The sequence below is a fragment of the Pan troglodytes genome, chromosome 10 (assembly GCF_028858775.2).
Source record: "Pan troglodytes isolate AG18354 chromosome 10, NHGRI_mPanTro3-v2.0_pri, whole genome shotgun sequence".
Lineage (NCBI taxonomy): Eukaryota > Metazoa > Chordata > Mammalia > Primates > Hominidae > Pan > Pan troglodytes.
The window spans coordinates 71,786,888-71,804,892 of NC_072408.2; the positions used below are offsets into that span (position 1 = coordinate 71,786,888).

The 18,005-nt window shown below is 35.0% G+C and overlaps 1 protein-coding gene across 23 annotated transcripts in view; it reads left to right on the forward strand.

Annotated features, from left to right (window-relative positions):
• SOX5 (SRY-box transcription factor 5) overlaps positions 1 to 18,005 on the forward strand; it is a 1,033,373-nt gene that overhangs the window by 806,184 nt on the left and 209,184 nt on the right. For 22 of the 23 annotated variants that reach the window (XM_054664454.2, XM_063785861.1, XM_054664458.2 and 19 more), the window contains one exon: positions 5,307 to 5,393. The exons of the other annotated variant lie outside the window; for it this stretch is intronic. In XM_054664454.2, coding sequence (XP_054520429.2) covers positions 5,307 to 5,393 — 87 coding nt within the window. The remainder of the gene's footprint in view (positions 1 to 5,306; positions 5,394 to 18,005) is intronic. 23 annotated transcript variants of the gene reach the window in all.

Here is an 18,005-nt window from a genome sequence, read left to right on the forward strand (position 1 = left end):
TGTGTACACTATCACATGTCAAGAATAACACAGCTTAGTTTAAGCTGCAAAATTAAAGTATCAACAGTGATAGGTTTGGTATAACCTAACTCCTGTGACTTTGTTTAAAAGTCAAATATCATACATAACGTACTTTTTGTTTGTTCGATTTTTCAATGAGCTCTGCCACAGCAGCTGAAGGGAGATTAAGGAAAAAAACCTACATAAACACAAAGCAAATACCTGAGCTTGTGTGTAAAGCTACTGCACTGGAGCAAATGTGGTTTAATTCTTGGCACTGGCAGCTTGTTGGAGAATTACAATATGTTGGCATGAGTCTCTAGGTCTCATTGTTCCAGATGAGGGAGTTGGTCTTAAGAGTGTTTGGCACTGAAGGGAAAAAGGAGTGAGAGTTATAGGGAATGAACAGGCCCTAAAGAGGCAGGATGCTGTTGTAACAATGGCTGGCACAGTTGGGGGGGCCATTCACTGATGGGGATTGCCATAGGCATTGATGTGAAGAAGCATATGTGAGCAAAAGAGGCAAGAGTGAGAAGGGAAAAGCAAGCAAATGTATCAGAAGGGTCCTGTTGGCAGAAAGAAACAATAGCGAGCCAATTAGACTCATCTTAATGTTAGTGTGTTGATGATGAAGGGTATATTTTATTTTGAATTTGTCTTATATCCGTCCTATTTCCTAACTTTATTTTCTTTTTTAAAATATAAGCATTTACCTTTCCCCTAAAGAGACAGATCCTTAAATTAAGAGAACCTGGTTTTGTATTCCATCTGTTCTACTTACTGATGAGCTGATGTTGGGCAAAGCATCTTTCTGAGCCTTAGTTTCCTCATCTGCAAAATGGATATAACAATTATATATGCCACTGACAAAATTGTATCTGGCAGCATTCTGTAAATGGAAATGCTATGCAAATAATGATTATTAACTCACACTTATTTTTAATATAGGGAGCCCTAGTTCTTACTTTGAAGGTAATCATGATATTCCAGTACTTGGGAGAATGAACTCTCAGGAGGAGGAATTTTCAGGAGACTCTTTTAGAGTTAAGTGAAAAACATGACACATCTTAAAATGAAAATAGAAGAAACTCATAAATACATACATCTACTGGGTATGCACAAAAATTTAAAAAAAATTAAAGGAAACTCCAGAATTTGAACATTTGCAAATAACTAGGCACCCCACATACCATATTCATAGTACAAAATACGATTCTATGCTTGTGCATTTTAAAAATCTTATTTTAGAAAATTAAATATTTAATAGATAATTACTATCTATTCACTTCATAAGCAGTGAAGCAGCATTTACACTTACATAATTGTGTCAAATTTCACTTTACTCATATTCACACGTTAACAAACAGGTGTATTGTAAATATTGGGCTTCTGCCATTTGGTCCTTTACATTTTGAAACATGCATTTTCTACCATATCTTTACCATTTTCAGAGAAATTTAATCACTGCTACATGTCCATTCATTGTGCTCATTATTATGAGATTATTTCTTACTGTTATTTCAAGAACTACCAGTGGAAACTAGCAGTTAGTAGAGTATTGAATGTGGATTTTTTTGAAGCTCTTTGCTTTACAGAAATTCAGAGAGAGGGGTGAAGCGGGTGAAATGATGTCTTATGATCCCCTTCCCTTGTCACTCCCACAGGCCAATCTAGCCAGTGTCACTGTCTTGGAGAGAACCCAGGTTGTTTGAGTTATAGCCCAATATTCCTTCTACTATATAAGTAAAATTAATTTCATTGTATATCTCTGCTATATACTTATAGGTTGTCACTAAATTATCCAGAATCTTAGAGTGCAAGGCATATAATTGGACCACACCCTGAAAACAAAAACTGTAAAAAAGCCTACCTTTTAATTCCACAGTTGCTGCTCATACATATGTGTTACCCTAGAACATTTATCAAGTTTTTACTTCATCTATCCAAGGGAGTTAGTAAGAATCGTTTTTCCTACGATCCAGAACTGTTTTGTAGATTAAATGAGGGAGAGTGTGTCTGTGTGTGTGTGTGTGTTTTGTGTTGCCATAACAGAATAACACAGACTGAATGATTTATAAAGAAAATAAATTTATTTCTCACAGTTCTGGAGACTGAGAAGTCCAACCTCAAGGTGCTAGCATCTGGTGAGGGCCTTCTTGCTGCATCATCCCATGGTGGAAAGCAGAAGAATAAGGGAGTGCACACACGAGAGACAGATGGAACTTGTACCCTGAAGCCTTTCTATAATCAGCCTTAATCCATTCATGTGGGTGGAGCCCTTATGACCTAAATACCTTCCATTAGGCCTCACCTCCCAACACTTTTGGATTAGGGGTTAAATTTTCAACACATGCTTTTGGGCGGACCCATTCAAACCACAGCAATGTATGTGCTGCAAAGAACAAAGATTTTGGGATCCAATAGGTAGAATTAAGCTCCACATTGGGCAAGTCATGATAACTTCCTAAGTTTTGGTTTCTTAAATGGTAAAACAGATGTACCAATATCTAATTCAGCAGATTACTGTGAGCAGTCTGAGATACCACATGTGAAGGACCTGGTACCTTGCTTAGCACTTAGCCCTCTAAATAGTAGCCATTATTATCATTTTGTTGTTGATAAGAGAGTTAGGAATGTGTAGGAAAAAAAAAAAAAACTTAGTTCAAGACCTCAATTCTGCCCATTACATTTTGAGGAACCTCAGAGCAATTCTCTTTTTTCTTTTTGCTGGTGCTGCTTCATCTCTTTAAACCCGTAACATGGATGTTACACAATCTAAGTCTTCATTTGGTTATTACCATTAAATGAGAGAATACAGATAAAAACCTCTAGCATAGTTTCTGGCACATAGGCTGCTAAATAAATGTATTTGAATCTGAATTTAAAGTATATACCTCATCTAAGTTGTAAGTATGAGTGTCTTTATTCATCCACAGACATGACAACCGTGATTTAGATATGTTTCTGATTTTACATTTTCAAAATAACTTAAAGAAGTTATTCTTTTTTTTTTTTTTTTTTTTGTAGTGTGTGCTTAGAAGTCAAGTACTTGAACAAACTGGCTCTGTTTACCAGCCTTATATCTTTATGCTAGTTAATAAAGAGGCCTGGAATGTTCTGCAGGTTTCAGAAATCTGGCTGCTGTTTCTTTAACTCTGCAACTTAGACAGAAGACTTCTGTTTCTTTATGAGCACACTACAGTGAATATTTTGTCTAGCTGCAGGGGAAAAGCTTTGTCATGGACTTTGCAGACAATAGCCTTAAAAGTAAAATGGTCTGCTTTTGGTGCCTGGAGGTTCAGGGGCCTATTGTTAGTGCACAATGGATTTCTATTGCTGCATTCCTGCTTTGCAAAGGTTTGTTAGCTTTTAATGACTGACAGTACTCTATTGCAAATACCGTATTGGCTGTGCCCTGTTTACATGCTACTCAAGAATTTTTGTAGAGTGCTGGAAAAAAGAAACAGTGGTGTTTGTTTGACCTACTCTGATAAGGTTTAAGAAATAATTTTACTCTCAAACTGTTTACTGGGAATGTAGAAATGTTGGAAGTCCTTGCGGAAGTATTTCAAAGTTACTTTTAAAGCGTCAATGAAGAGAAATACTGGTTATAATATGAAGATATTTACTCTGTTTTATGACTCCTAGAGTTGCTGTTAATATTCTGAACCAATACCATATAGAAATTGGGATATTTTAAGAAAAATTAAAAGTAAATTTTTCGGTATTAGTTCCTTAAATGTGAAAAATAGAACTATGTATTTTGTTCCGAGGGAAAAAATCCATTTTTCATTCATTCATTTCAACTGCATTCATTCATTTCAAATTCATTCCGTAGGTAAATGTGCATTTATGAAGTTGTTGTAAGTGCATATACATATTTGCATATATGTATATATGTATACATATAGACTATGTAAAAGAGTAATCATTCAGAGCTTTTCACCATTTTATTTTCCACAAGTTTCTGACATGTGAGACAGAAGTGTTCCATATTGTTATTTTTTTTTCCAAGGAAAATTGCACCTCTGCTTTGTTGAAAACTCCACACAGGCTTTTTGACTCTGCTAGCTGATCGCTGTAAAGATGGGGCCCTGGAAAAAGTAGACAGCATTAACTAAACGTGATGATGAAAACTCTCTAAAATGCATCTTACTGTGGGGAAAATTAACCAGTTTCTAATAATATTACGGTCTCTAGGCCAGACGGTCCCTTTGATAAGTTAACATGTACTCCCTTTATGCTCCTAGTAGGGAGTAAACAAATGCCTGAACAAACACACATACACATAAACACCAATGTGGAGAATGGCAGTGTGTGTCCTTGATCTATATAATAAGTGTGGGTATTGTTATTTAGATGGAGCATACTGGGACACTTATCTTTTAGTACATTCCATTTTCTAAGTGAATGCTGCGCTAATCGCGGGATTGAAAGCCATTATAATTGTGTATCCATCTAAGTGCTGACAAGAATATACAATTATATTGTTTGAAACTGAGTTTAATGTTTGGGAGTTTTTATTGGCATTTATATTTACTTATACATTAAAGTTCAACACAAAAGGAAAGGTCAAAACCTATGTTATATGTAGAAACAAATACCAGACTAAAGCAGCACCTTGCTTTCTAAAATGTGTGTGCCCTGTCCGAATACAGGGCATTTTAAAAGAGCGTGATACAAATCTGAAATAAGCAAATAATAGGTTTCCATTATAGGCAGCATTCCTCACTTTTCTAGATTTTCCAATCTTTTTAAAGCTTCTTTTATACCAATTTTTTTTTTGTTTTTTTTTATGTTCGCAGTACTGGCAAATCTTACCACAGTGTGCTTACCGCCACACGATGTTAAACACATATTATAAAGTGGATGTAATTGTAAACACACAGAGGGATATAATTGCATGTAGCAGATTTAAGAGCTAATTCTTTGCCTTTTTTTACTCTGCATTTTATCAACATAATTATTTTTTGACTGCAGACTAACACCCTGAAATTGACAAGCATCCATTATAGCAAGAATTTGTTCACTAAATTGAAAAACAATGAACTGCGAGGTTTATGTGTACCCATTGTCATAAAGAATTAGTATGGCTTTGTTCCGCAAGAGGAAAAAGCTAATGATTTTGAAACAGCAGGTGACAAAACACATTCTTTTTTTCCACCCCTGTTATCAGTTTTTTGATGAAGCCATTATGAAGTGGGGCGGGGATAGGGATGGCCTTATTTTTAGCAGATAGACTTTTAATGAGCTCCATTGTAAGGAGAGTCATGTTGATTTGCTCACTTCTTTTTTTCTTTACTTAGAAACCCCCAGTATTGAAAAACTACTCTCAAAGGACTGGAAAGACAAGCTTCTTGCAATGGGATCGGGGAACTTTGGCGAAATAAAAGGTAATATGGTGTGATTGTTTTTATCCAAAATGTACCAAAATGAAGTTGATATTCAGAAATAGTAATGGTGATAAAGTATTTCTGCCCTCACCTCTTCTGCTTCTTGCATTCTCTGTGCTTAGGGTTTCTTCTTTCTATCTTGAAGGAGGATGTAGCAGGGTTCTTATATTCTTTCTTTGTTTGTGCCTTATGGAATAAATGATATGTTGTTTTCAACAGAATCACCCCACTATACCTCTAACAGGCTCCGATTTTCATCATTAAAATTAAATTAAATTATTTTTAAAAATTAAATTATTTTATAAGTAAGAATGTACCTATAGCAAGGTTAAAAACTGTATTTTATAAGATTTTGTACATCGTACATATAAGAAATATGGGTGTGTAGAACCTAAATTTAAAACCAGAAATGATGAATGGGGAGAGCATAATAAAAGGTTGTTTTGTACCAGTCAAGGTAACAATTTGTTTTGGTTTTATTTGAATCAGCAATTACATCCAGCTAAGAAAAGTTCTATAAAACTATTCATATCTTAATAAACTCCTACTAATAACAAGGGGAGAAGATTTAATTTCCTCATATAAAATAAAAGCAAATTATCCTTTCAATTAATTTAAAAGTATGTTTTCTCAAAACACAGTAGGCAATCTATGGTTTTCTGTTTGTTGCTAGTAGGACACTTAAGATTCTGAGTTCTACAGTAGGATTTTAAGAAAATCAAGATACTTACTCATCCGTATAAAATATTTAGTTACATATTACTGTGTACATTTTTGGTAGAGGCTGAATATACATTTAAGACATCACTAGATTTATATTATTATACATGTAGAAATAGGTGTATAAATAACTTTTTTTGCATATGTGTGTCTGTGCAAGTGTTTTCCCAATGAGAGAAGCAATTTTCTCTCTTAAGGCTTTACTCCATCAGTGTATCCTGGAGAAAGGCAAAGCATCGGTCTTAAATGTTTGGCCTACATGACATTAACATCTGGATATCTAAAAACTTCCAGAAAATGTTTGGCTGAATATTTCACTTTCCATGCAGATCATTTGGAATTACATGTATTTAGGCTATGATTACTTGTGAAAGGGTGATGAGAAAATGAATTGGTGCTAATCAACAAATTCAGTAACCAAATTCTACAATGGAATCAAATTCAAATGAATGAGAATCAATATGCCTTAAAGAGCTTGAAGAGAAAGTTTAAGGAGAACTGAGAAGTTTCATCTTCAGAGGCGGCAGGTCCTTGATATTATTTTGATGGATTTTAACCCATTTACCCCTGAGGCATAAGATGCATTCTCCAAGGTTTTTTATTCTCCTCTGACCTAGGTAATAACTCAGAGTGGAGCAGCGAAGACTGCCTTTTCCAAGCCTTCTGATCTCATTCCAATGGAGGACAAACATTTTTTCCCTCCCTCGTTTTCCTTCACAAGTCAAACTTAAAAGCAGCAACAGCAGTGATGACAAGCTTAGAGGAAAGCTCAGCTGTCCCTTTCAGGCTTGCCTTGGGGGTTAGTTTAGGAAGCTACAGTACAATCACAAAAGAAGTTTCTGTCTTTAATTTTGAGTTTTTTAAGCTTCACATTCAGAGTACAAGTTAGGTTATTGTCCTCTGGTTCTGTTCAAAACACTGTTTTCTGATGCATTTTAAAAGCAACTGTAGGTCTTTCTTCTGTTCAGGGCATGGTTATTAGGTGTTCAACTCAGGTTTGGCAGTAAACCTAGAAAACAGCACTGGGTTACTTTTCCTACTGACTGCCCATGACAGTTGCAATTACTATCCATTGTTCATAGGTGGCTAGAAAGTGAAGAGGATACAATAGTGTGTTGCCCTCTGGGGGTAAGTGAATTTGACTTAAAGGTTCTTGTTGGGGTCAGGCACAAAGATTATGTAGGGCCCAGGAATGTAGTTTTCCTGCCACTTCAGAAGTTAGACAAGAACAGTGGCGTAGTTGTTTGGGAAGTTATTTTTTGAGGCAAATAAAGATGTAAGTCTTATGCTCTCCTATACTTGTTTAGTTGAGGGAGGGAAGAATAAGTAATTTTTTTTTTAATCTGAAAATATGAATGTATTGAATTGTTATTTATGAAGGTTATTTTAAAATAATGTATTTAAATAGAACCTTTGCATATGTTAGGATGTTTCCAGCCTTTACAGTATTCACAGAGTCTTGGTGTGCATGGAAACTTTTCTCCTCCATTTATATTAGCCAGTTTCCATTTAATTTTTAATTAGTTCCAGGAGATGTGTGAGTGAATAAGTGTGTGCGTGTGTGTGTGCCCTTTTCCCTTTTGTGAATATTTCATACTATAGCCAAGTGAGGACTGAGCTCTGTTTTTAAGTGCTGTTTTAAATTCCTATCAGTGAATTAGTTTCAGAGCATTTGGACAAATATTACAATCATAGCTTGGAAGGGTTTAGAGAAGTGTTTCTTACTATTAATATTCAAAAAGTAAAAAATGATAGACTTTTTAAAATAGGAAAAATGAATAGCATTTGATTTGGAGAGTTTAGCTATCAATTAATGGTTGTCATGCCCACTTAAAGTCAATCTCATTTTTCAAGAAAGAATGTGAGTTAGTAAAGGTCACCTACTTCTAAGAGCATAAAGTTATTTTTCATGTTGGATTATTTTACCTGTTAGAATTCATGCCATTTTATGCTCTGGTACTTTGGAAATGTGAATTAGGTTTTAAAGTTACATTAGAAACAATCCTCTAGCAAACACATAAAAAGGACACTCGATCTGGTTTTGCAGAACAAAACAGTTTGACTGAAAAGTTCTGCCAACAACAGTCAATATATGCTATAAACTGATTAGCTGCCCAAAAGAAGTATTTGTTTCTTCTTTACTTATAAGCGATGTAGTATAACTGGTCAGTTTACAGATTCTTTTGCCCTTATCTGTAGCAGAAGCACTGAGTAACAATAATGTGAAAGGTGAAGAAATACCTTTTAGAGTCTCATAGTTATTGAGTGCGGAGGGAGAAACAATGCCTTTACTCCAGTTGGCAACCAATAGTCACACACAATTTCAGCTAGCATGAAATTCCATTACACCGAAGGTCATTCATTGCATTGGTACCTCACCTGAGGATAGTATCTGGGGATCCACGTCGGCTTTAACTAATCTAAGCAGATCATTTGTTTTTCAACAAAGTAATTGCAAAATTTGTATTTTGCTGACTTAATGTTTATTTGTAGAATTATAACACAAATATCTGCATGCAAAATACTCTCAATTGTTTTTATCTTGATAAAAGCAGAGCTGTGTACGGGAGGTTCTCTGGCCAAGTCACTTAAAAAAATTCTAGACCAGTTTCTCTACCTGCCTTATTTCAAGAGTTTTTTAGAGCCTGGTTTATTTCCCCTCAGAATCTCTGATGCATTCTTCTGACCCTGGTCACGGTGCATTAATTCAGGCCCACAAAGTGTTGAATCTGTTTTTAACAAAAGTGCCAGAATTTAACAAAAATTCTAGACCAGTTTCTCTACCTGCCTTATTTCAAGAGTTTTTTAGAGCCTGGTTTGTTTCCCCTCCGAATCTCTGATGGATTCTTCTGACCCTGGTCACGGTGCATTAATTCAGGCCCACAAACTGTTGAATCTGTTTTTAGCAAAAGTGCCAGGGGCATTTGATATAATTCAACAAATGGTTCTTTTGCAAGGCTATAATTTTGTGTATTCTAGAAGAAGGGCTATAAAGGCAAACACCAAACACTTCTAGAACTGCCAATAAGGGATTCAAGGAGATAATCCATTCAGCAATACTATGGCCTTTCAGAGCTCATGAATTAAAGACATGTGCAATGTAGATTCAGTGTGTGGATTAAAGTAGATAATCTTTTAGGTGGCATGTAAATGTTTGAGATAGAAGATGTATAGAGTCAGTCAGTGGCTTGAAAGGGATAATTATGTCTAAATAACATTAGATGATTTGAAAAAAGCAGGCTTAGAATAGGAATCAGATCCCAGGTAAAAAATCTAGTAAGGGATCCTATAAGTTTTATAAATTTAAAACATGGAAACTAATATTCAGCATTTCAATATGTAAGGGTTTATATCACTTCAAAAGTTGTTTCAAACATATTCTTTTAAAATCCAGTAAAGATTTAAGAATCATGTGGTTTACGAATAGTAATCTTGTTATTATTACATTTGTACATTAACCTAAAACATGCATATCTGCACATTTTTACAAAGGGGTTGGAAATGTTTATTATTTTCTGAGAGAACTGTTGGATCTGGAATTTGTTCAATACAAGAGTCAGCCACAAGGAAGGTACACAACATGTAGTCATTTACTTCTAAATAAAGTAAATGTTTAATGTTTTTAATCTAACTAAGCTTATTTTATAGTTCCTCTGTAGTTGCTTATGAGTAATGTTTTCACTTTTTGTAAAAACTATTTCACAAGAACTAAAGAAAGACTGCTGGCGCGTAGAATATAAGTTTTCAAAATAAGTTTGGCAATGTCTGTAAAAGCAAAGAGTGAGTACATTTTCTATAAACCAGTGATTTGCTCCGTCTCATGACGCCGGTGTCCTCATGCCAGTGTGTAAATACAGCTAGTGATCAGAAGAAAAGGATAGGTCACTGTATCTCAATTGAGCTGTATATTGACAGTCCAGTTGACAATTAGGAAATTTTATATACTTTGTACTTTTTAAGGTACTTAATAATGTGTGTTTTAAACATAAGGTTAATCAAATACTAAACTCTTACATATTTAATCTGGGCTTTATATTGGAAAAAATGCTCTCCTCAACATGTTTCTCATTTAAAAATGCATTCATTCATTTAAAAAAATTGCTTGTTTGAGAAGCATAAAGATTCTAAAATTAAAATGATTATAAACACATTATTTGTTTTCTTGTAGATATGAATTCCAAAGCTTGTTTAAATACTCTCCAGACTATTGGGTAGTGCAATTAACCTAAAACCTTTTCCTGTTTTGTACTAAAATTTACTAGGAAAGCATGGTGTAGCCACAGTGATTTGATGTTATGTGGACTGATTCTTCCAAGTACTTGTGGAAATTGGGCTACTACTTTTGGTTTATTTCCTCATCTACTCATTTTTAAAAAGTTGCCGATTATGATTTATTGCCTGCCACTTAGTGAACATCTTCTTACAGGCACTGCGTAAACATCTCTCTTACAAAATTACTGTGACAACATTATTAAATTCTGATTTCACGTATGAAAAAATTGAGACTCAGAAATTAATTATCAAACACCACATACTCTAGTTGTGGCAGAGTCAAAATTTGAACTTAACTTCTCACTGCCTTTAAGGCATGTGTGTTTTTATGTAATGCTTAGCAGCCTGTCTTCAACAGAGTTTGACTGGGTGATCTCTAGAATCTAGAATTAAAACTGGAGAACATTTCTATACCTACCAAACCTGGATGAAGAACTTCTATGATTTGCATCCAAGATACTCTGTCCTTGGATCTGTCCCTAGCACACACACATTCAGTTTTATATTTTTCCCTGTTTACATATTGACCAGCCCCTTGTAGACTACCTAATATTCTGTTGACTCAAAGTTTGGAATGTAGTGCATATTTGAGGAAGCAATGACAAGTGAAAAATGCCATGTTTTGGGATAACTATTATTGACTACATTCCAAATGCAGCAGATTTAATATGATATTTTAAAATAATGGTTTTTATATTTCAAGTACAATAAGTAAGTGAATGGAATAGTTTTGGAAAAAGTTCCTAAAATTACAGTCTCCATTAAAAGGTAACATTTTTTAATAATATGTTTTATAGAGCAATACTTTTTTAAAAAGGTAACAAGAATAACCCTTTCACTCACTATAGAAATTATAATGCATACATCTCTTTCATAATGTCCCAGAAACAAAACATCTACCGTGGGGCAACAGTGGTGAAGTCTATAGCTACTTGTTCATTATTTTATTCACTCTAATGGTGTCACCCTTAACATGGAAAGTTTTCCACATTAGATATATTTAAATCTAAGCCAAGGCCCACCTTTTAAGATACTGAAGCAAAAACAACAACATTATCATATCAAAAGAAATCATAAACATATTTAAAAAGGTAAGAATACTTATAGTATTAGGGTACAAGAAGATGTCAATTAATTTATACTCAGTCATGTAATGAACTATATTATTCCTTACGTAATTTTAATTGATTCCAACTTCTGACGGGTGTCTATATTGCAGTAAAGAATATGTAGCTAAATTTTGTCAAAGTCTGATTAAATTCTTTCTTAATGTAAAGAACTAAATAATAGATGTTTGCATGTAGGATAACCTAACAAATACTCCTTTTATGAGCTGTAATAGTACCATTTTTATTTAGCCTTTTTGATGAGGGGAGGTCTACCTTTTCTCTTTTTGTTGGATAAGAGTGCTGCTGAAAGAAGCTTCCATTATAAATTTAGACTAACTTAGTTTTTATTCGTTTTATTTTCAGTTTATTCAACAAAGGCTGTTATCTGTCTTGCCATGTGGTAGCTCTGGAGATATAATGGTAGCAAATACCATTAGTATTTAGTAGACAGATTCCTGCCCTCCTAGAGCTTATAGCCTAGTAGTAGTTCTTCATTAGGCGGAATATTAAAAGGCAATACAATGAATGATTTTTAGATGTTTCAAGTGGAATACCAGTTGAAAGTGACATTTCCATAAAAAAATTAAACTAAGTAAAGTCTTGTTCAAATTGTAACACTAGTAGTCTGACAAACACAAATAATAAAACAAACAAACCACCCTGGCACAGATTTTCACTTTGAAACAAATAATTAAATTTTTGGTAAGTTTTTTGAGGGAAGAAACGTAATTAGTTTATTTTTAGCTCTAAACTTCTAGGACATTTTTTTCTAAAGTGAGTTTACTTGTACTTTTTCTTTATTTGGACAATAGTTCCCAATGGTTTACTTTGATTTTGATGATTTGATTTCAAGCCATTTATCTATTTCATTTGTGTGGAGTAAAACAATATTGGGGAAATAGCAATTTTCATGTATTTTTTCTTATTATTTCGATGTTTTTGAGATCATCTTTAATTCAACCCTGATGAGGGTCATTCCTGTGCATAAAATTGTACATTATCAGCTAATCAAGGACTTTTCTTTGTTCTTAAGTTTATTTATTTTATTCACTCAACAAGTGGTCATATATCTGTATAAAGGTATCCACTATGTGTTAGGCATTATTCTATAGATACTGGAAATACAGTGTTGAACAAAACAAATTATAATAGTGTCCTATTATCATAAAGCTTATACTCTACTGGGAGATACAATAAATAAATAACTATATCAATAAGAATATAACATATAATGCTAACTACTATAGTATAAAAATTGGGTGATGTGATAGAAAGTGAGATGTGATTGCTTTTATAATTCCAGTGGTCAGCGAAGGCCCTCCGAGGAGCTGGACTTTAAGTTATTACCTTGGATAGATTTGATTGTATTCTTTTTTTTTTTTTAAATCTCTTTCATTTAAATTTAAGTTATCTGAAGGCATGCATTCTTTTCTGGCTTGTTCTCTTAGTATCCTCAACACTTAAAAACAGTATGAGGCACATGGGAGCTGCCCTGTGAACACATGCTGAATGAATTAAAGAAAAAAGCCAGTCATTTCAAGAGGAAGATTTTGCTCCACCAGGAGAAATTTGACAATGTCTGGAGGCATTTCGGGGCATTGTAACTAGGAGTGAGGGTCCCACCTGCATCTAGAAGATGGAGGCAAGACCACTCCCCATGAAAATTGTCTGGCCTAAATGTCAACTGCGCTGAGGTTGAGAAACCTGGGTCTGGGCGAAGAGTCTTCTGAGGGTAAAAGTTAACATTCAAAGGTCCTGTGGTGGGAGCAAGTTTGCATATTGGTATTAGAGGAACTCAAAGAAGCATACTGACAAAAGAGAAAATGGGAAGAGATAATGTCAGGGAAGAAGGCAAGGGCCACACCATTCAGGGCTTTGTAAGGGTAGGAGTTTGCATTTTATTCCATGTGCAGAATAAAGCTTTGAAACAGTTTTATACAGCCATATGGCATGACTTGATTTACCTTTCTAAGCAGATAACTATGAACGTTTGTTTGGAGAATGGATTTTAGTAAGGAAACAAGTAGAAATAGAGACAATGACTAGAAAGCAATTGTTGTAGTAGAGGCAAGAGATGATAGTGGCCTGGATTAAGGAGTAATAGTGGAAATGAGATACAGAGACTGATTTATAATATGTTCTAGGGTTGATCAATTTCCAATGAATTATATAGGGAAGATGAGGTAGACAAAAAATGAACACCTGGATTTTGACTAAGCAATGTATGGATGGTGTATTAGTCTGTTTTCACGCTGCTGATAAAGACATACCCGAGACTGGGCAATTTACAAAAGAAAGAGATTTAATGAACTTACAGTTCCACATGGCTGTGGAGGCCTCACAGTCATGGAGGAAAGTGAAAGGCACTAAACATGGCGGCAGACAAGAGAAGAGAACTAGTGCAGGGAAACTCCCCTTTATAAAATCATCAAATCTTGTGAGAATTATTCACTATCACGAGAATAGCACGGGAAAGACCCACCCCCATGATTAAATTACCTCCCACCGGCTCCCACCCACAGCACATGGGAATTGTGGGAGCTAAATTCAAGATGAGATTTGGGTGGGGACACAGCCAAACCATATGAGATCATGATGTCTTTTGCTGAGCTGGCGATGACTGAAGCTGGTTCCCTTCCCTCATGACTTTGTCTCATTATATTAAGGCATCTGACATGTGCTGCTTCTATGGAATACAGAAGTATAAATGACTGCTATGCCTGCAGTTTTTAGGCAGGAAGAAGACTGAAACAATATTTTTGTGTCTTACTTCAGTTATCTTTCATTCTAAGGGGACTGGAACAGGACTAGCATAGATTAAAAACATACAAGAATGCAAATAACTGAAACATGAAAATAAATTACTATCAGTCACACACAAGTGAACTCATGACATTAGCTATCTGACTCAGATGGAACAAGTTCATATATACATGACTGTGTCTCCATAGGGTTATACACTATATAGACACACACATATATAAGTTATGACTCTTAAAAACCTGAATCTAGGTGAATAAAGAGTAGCTCCTTTTTGCTGGGAGGCCTCTGGAGTACTCCAAGGATCTAGTTAATATTCCTTCCACTTTTTTAAAGTCAAGGATGTCTTGTGACTCTTGCTACTTTCTCCGCTGTTCACAGACCACTTACTAAGTCCTCTCTAAGCACTTGGGGATGATCATGAAGAATGTGATAATTTAGAGATGAAGCCGTGGGATGGACTTCTTCATCTCAGTTTAGTACTTTTGTAAAAATGGTGAAGATTTCTTTTGCAAAAGCTTATTTTTTTGGCTCAACTCTCTTAAGCCAAAACTAGAATTCCTATGCATGCTTAAACTTGAGAATGGTTTAAAGGGAAGCGACTGTATTCTTTATGTCATTCATTAAACGGTGTTAGATGATTTGCTATATGCAATACATATGCTATTTACCATTACCTGTAGTAGATAATGAGGATAGAAAAGTCCATCATTTACAGTTGCTGCTATTGCAGCTACCTCTCCTGACTTTGGGAGAAAAATGTGAACATAAGATAATACAATGCAATGATTCAATACTATAATAAAGATCTACACATATGCTGTGTAGATTCCCAAAGAAGAGAACAACTGTTATCCGTGGAAATCAGGAAAAGAGCCACAAAAAACAAGATGCATGAGCTGGAGCATGAAGAATGAATGTTTAGGGAGAGACTGGCCCAGGCAAGGCACTTGTTAAGGATGGCATTTGCAAGTGCTCAGAGTGGTGGTGGTGGTGGGATAATGTTAGAACATTCAGTGTGGCTAGAATTTAGGATGCACAGAGGAAGTGGGATGAGTAGGTGATATTTTGAAGGACCTCGTTAATTCGCAATGATGACTTGACAGTTTTTTCTGAGGCCAATGGGGAGCAATTGGAGGTCTTTAAACAGGGGAAGTGACAGGACTAGACTCTGACATCATATGACTTTGTTATCTAGGAAGGTAATTTTGGTACCAGTTTTAGAGGATAGATTTGTACAGAGATCAATTGATGACAGGAAGTTCTATTTTAAAAGTTCTATTTTAAAAATTTGTTACAAAAATTCATGAAAAAAGATGACAAAAATGGCAGTGAAGATAGAGAAGGCAGGATGGAAAAAGTGCTCTCTCTAAGTCAGTACAACAGTATTTATGTTATGTTATCATTTGCGTAAAAGGCATTCTTATGGGTTGAACTACGCACTTTCCCCTACCCACCAACCCTAATTCATATGTTGAAGTCTTAACGCCTAGAACCTCAGAATATGAACGTATTTGGAGACAGGATCTTTACAAAGGGAATTAAATTAAAATGAGTTTATTATGGTGGGTCCTAATCCAAGATGACTGGTATCCTTATAAGAAGAGGAAATTTGGACATGGGTATGTACAGACCGAGACGATGTGAACACATATGGAGAAGACAGACATCTGCAAGCCAAGGAAAGAGGCCTGGAACAGATCAACCCTGTTGACAACTTAATCTTAGACTTCTAGCATCCAGAACTGTAAGGCAATTTCTGTCTTTTAAACCACCCAGTCTGTGGTACTTTGTTATGGCAGCCCTGGCAAACTAATACAGAAATATTATTGTATATGCTTAAATCTGTATTATCAAGGATAAGACACACAAAAAAATAATAATAGTGGTTACCTTTGAAGGGACAGTGTTGGGAGGAGATCTTTTACTATACACTTTTATCATTATTTACTAATATGAACATAATAATATTGAAAAATATAATTTTCATTAAAATTAAAGGAAAAACAAACCTATTTTGAGGAAAAATTACTGTGATGGATTAATATCAATGCAGGGATGGGTAGTTGAGAAGGAAATTGAGGATGTTAATATTTTAGAATGCTGATTGGTAATAATGCTTTAAAATTACAGGAAAGTGGTGAGTTTCACTTTATCCATGTTGAATTTTATGACTGAGATACACCCTCAGAGATACCCCATTCTGCATCTAAAAATAGGTTAATAGGGCTGGGGGACAATCTTAGGGTTGGCACGTACCTTATTATTTCATTGAATGTGAAACTATGTATTTTAGAACTCAGGAGGTTAAAATCTGTAAAGCATTGTTGAAATATAGTTCTTAGAGTTCGAAGCATGTTAGTTCAAGGACGGAAAAGGTAAAGAATGGGACTGGGGAGAATATGGGCATTCATGGGTGGCAGAAGAGGAGTCAATGAAAAAGATTGAGAAGAAAAGGTTAGCTAAGTAGGAGTTAAATAGAATGAAATCATGTCTAGGAAGTCATGTGAGAATGCTGAAGATGCAGCAAGATGGGCTGAAGGTTCAAAAAGTTTGAAATGAATATGGACTATAAAATTAGAAATTTTGTTTTAAATTTGAAATCTTATTTATGTCTTTATGACTAAATGAAAACAAATAATTTTGTTAATCTTTCATATACTTAATGACAAAATGATATTTGTTAATTCTCATCACCAAATATATACAGTTGGCCCTTGAACAGCACAGGCTAGAATGCCACAGGTCCACTTATATGCAGATTTTTTTCCCAGCCAAACACAGATCCAAAATACAGTATTCACAGAATGTGAAACCCACCTATGCAGAGGGCTAACTTAAGTGGGTTTTGCAGGACCAACTGTAGGTGTTGAGTATGTGCTGATTTGCTTAAGCTTTTAAATTATACTTCTGCATGTTGAGGTGAAATAAGTTTTTTCTGAGTGTGGAAGTAATGTAATAATAACCATTGTGGAAACATTTTCTAAATACAAAAATATGAATCCTAGCACTTTGAGAGGCTGAGGCGGGAGGATCACGAGGACAGGAATTCGAGACCAGCCTGGCCAGCATGGTGAAATCCCGTCTCTACTAAAAATATAAAAAAATTAGCCAGGCATGGTGGCATGCGCCTGTAATCCCAGCTACTCCGGAGGCTGAGGTAGGAGAATCGCTTGACCCCAGGAGGTGGAGTTTGCAGTAAGCCGAGATTGTGCCACTGTACTCCAGCCTGGGTGACAGAACAAGACTCTATCTCAAACAAAAAAAAGAAAAAAAGAAAAAGAAAAAAATTAAAATGACCTATAATTCCATCACTTAGAAATAGCTATTATTAATATGTAGGTAAATTTGCTTTCAGTCTTTATTCCTATAAACATAGACATGTGCATGCATTGAGGTGAGTATACAAATGTTTCATTTCTCTCCAACTGCTTTTAAACCTAGCTTTATATCGTAAACTAGATCCCATGTCATTAAATTTTCTTCAAAAATAATTTTTTATGCTTACAAAATACCATGGATGACCCATAATTATTTAATTATTCTTATTTGACATTTAGGTTGTTTCTAGAATTTCATTTAAAACAATTAGTAATTAACCCACATTTCTTATTATATTTTTGGACTAGATTTTTTTTTTTTTTAGGCAGTGTATCTCACTGCAACCTCAAATTCCTGGACTCAAGTGATCCTTCCACCTCAGCCTCCCAAGTAGCTAGGATTACAGGTGCATATCACCATGCTCAGCTAA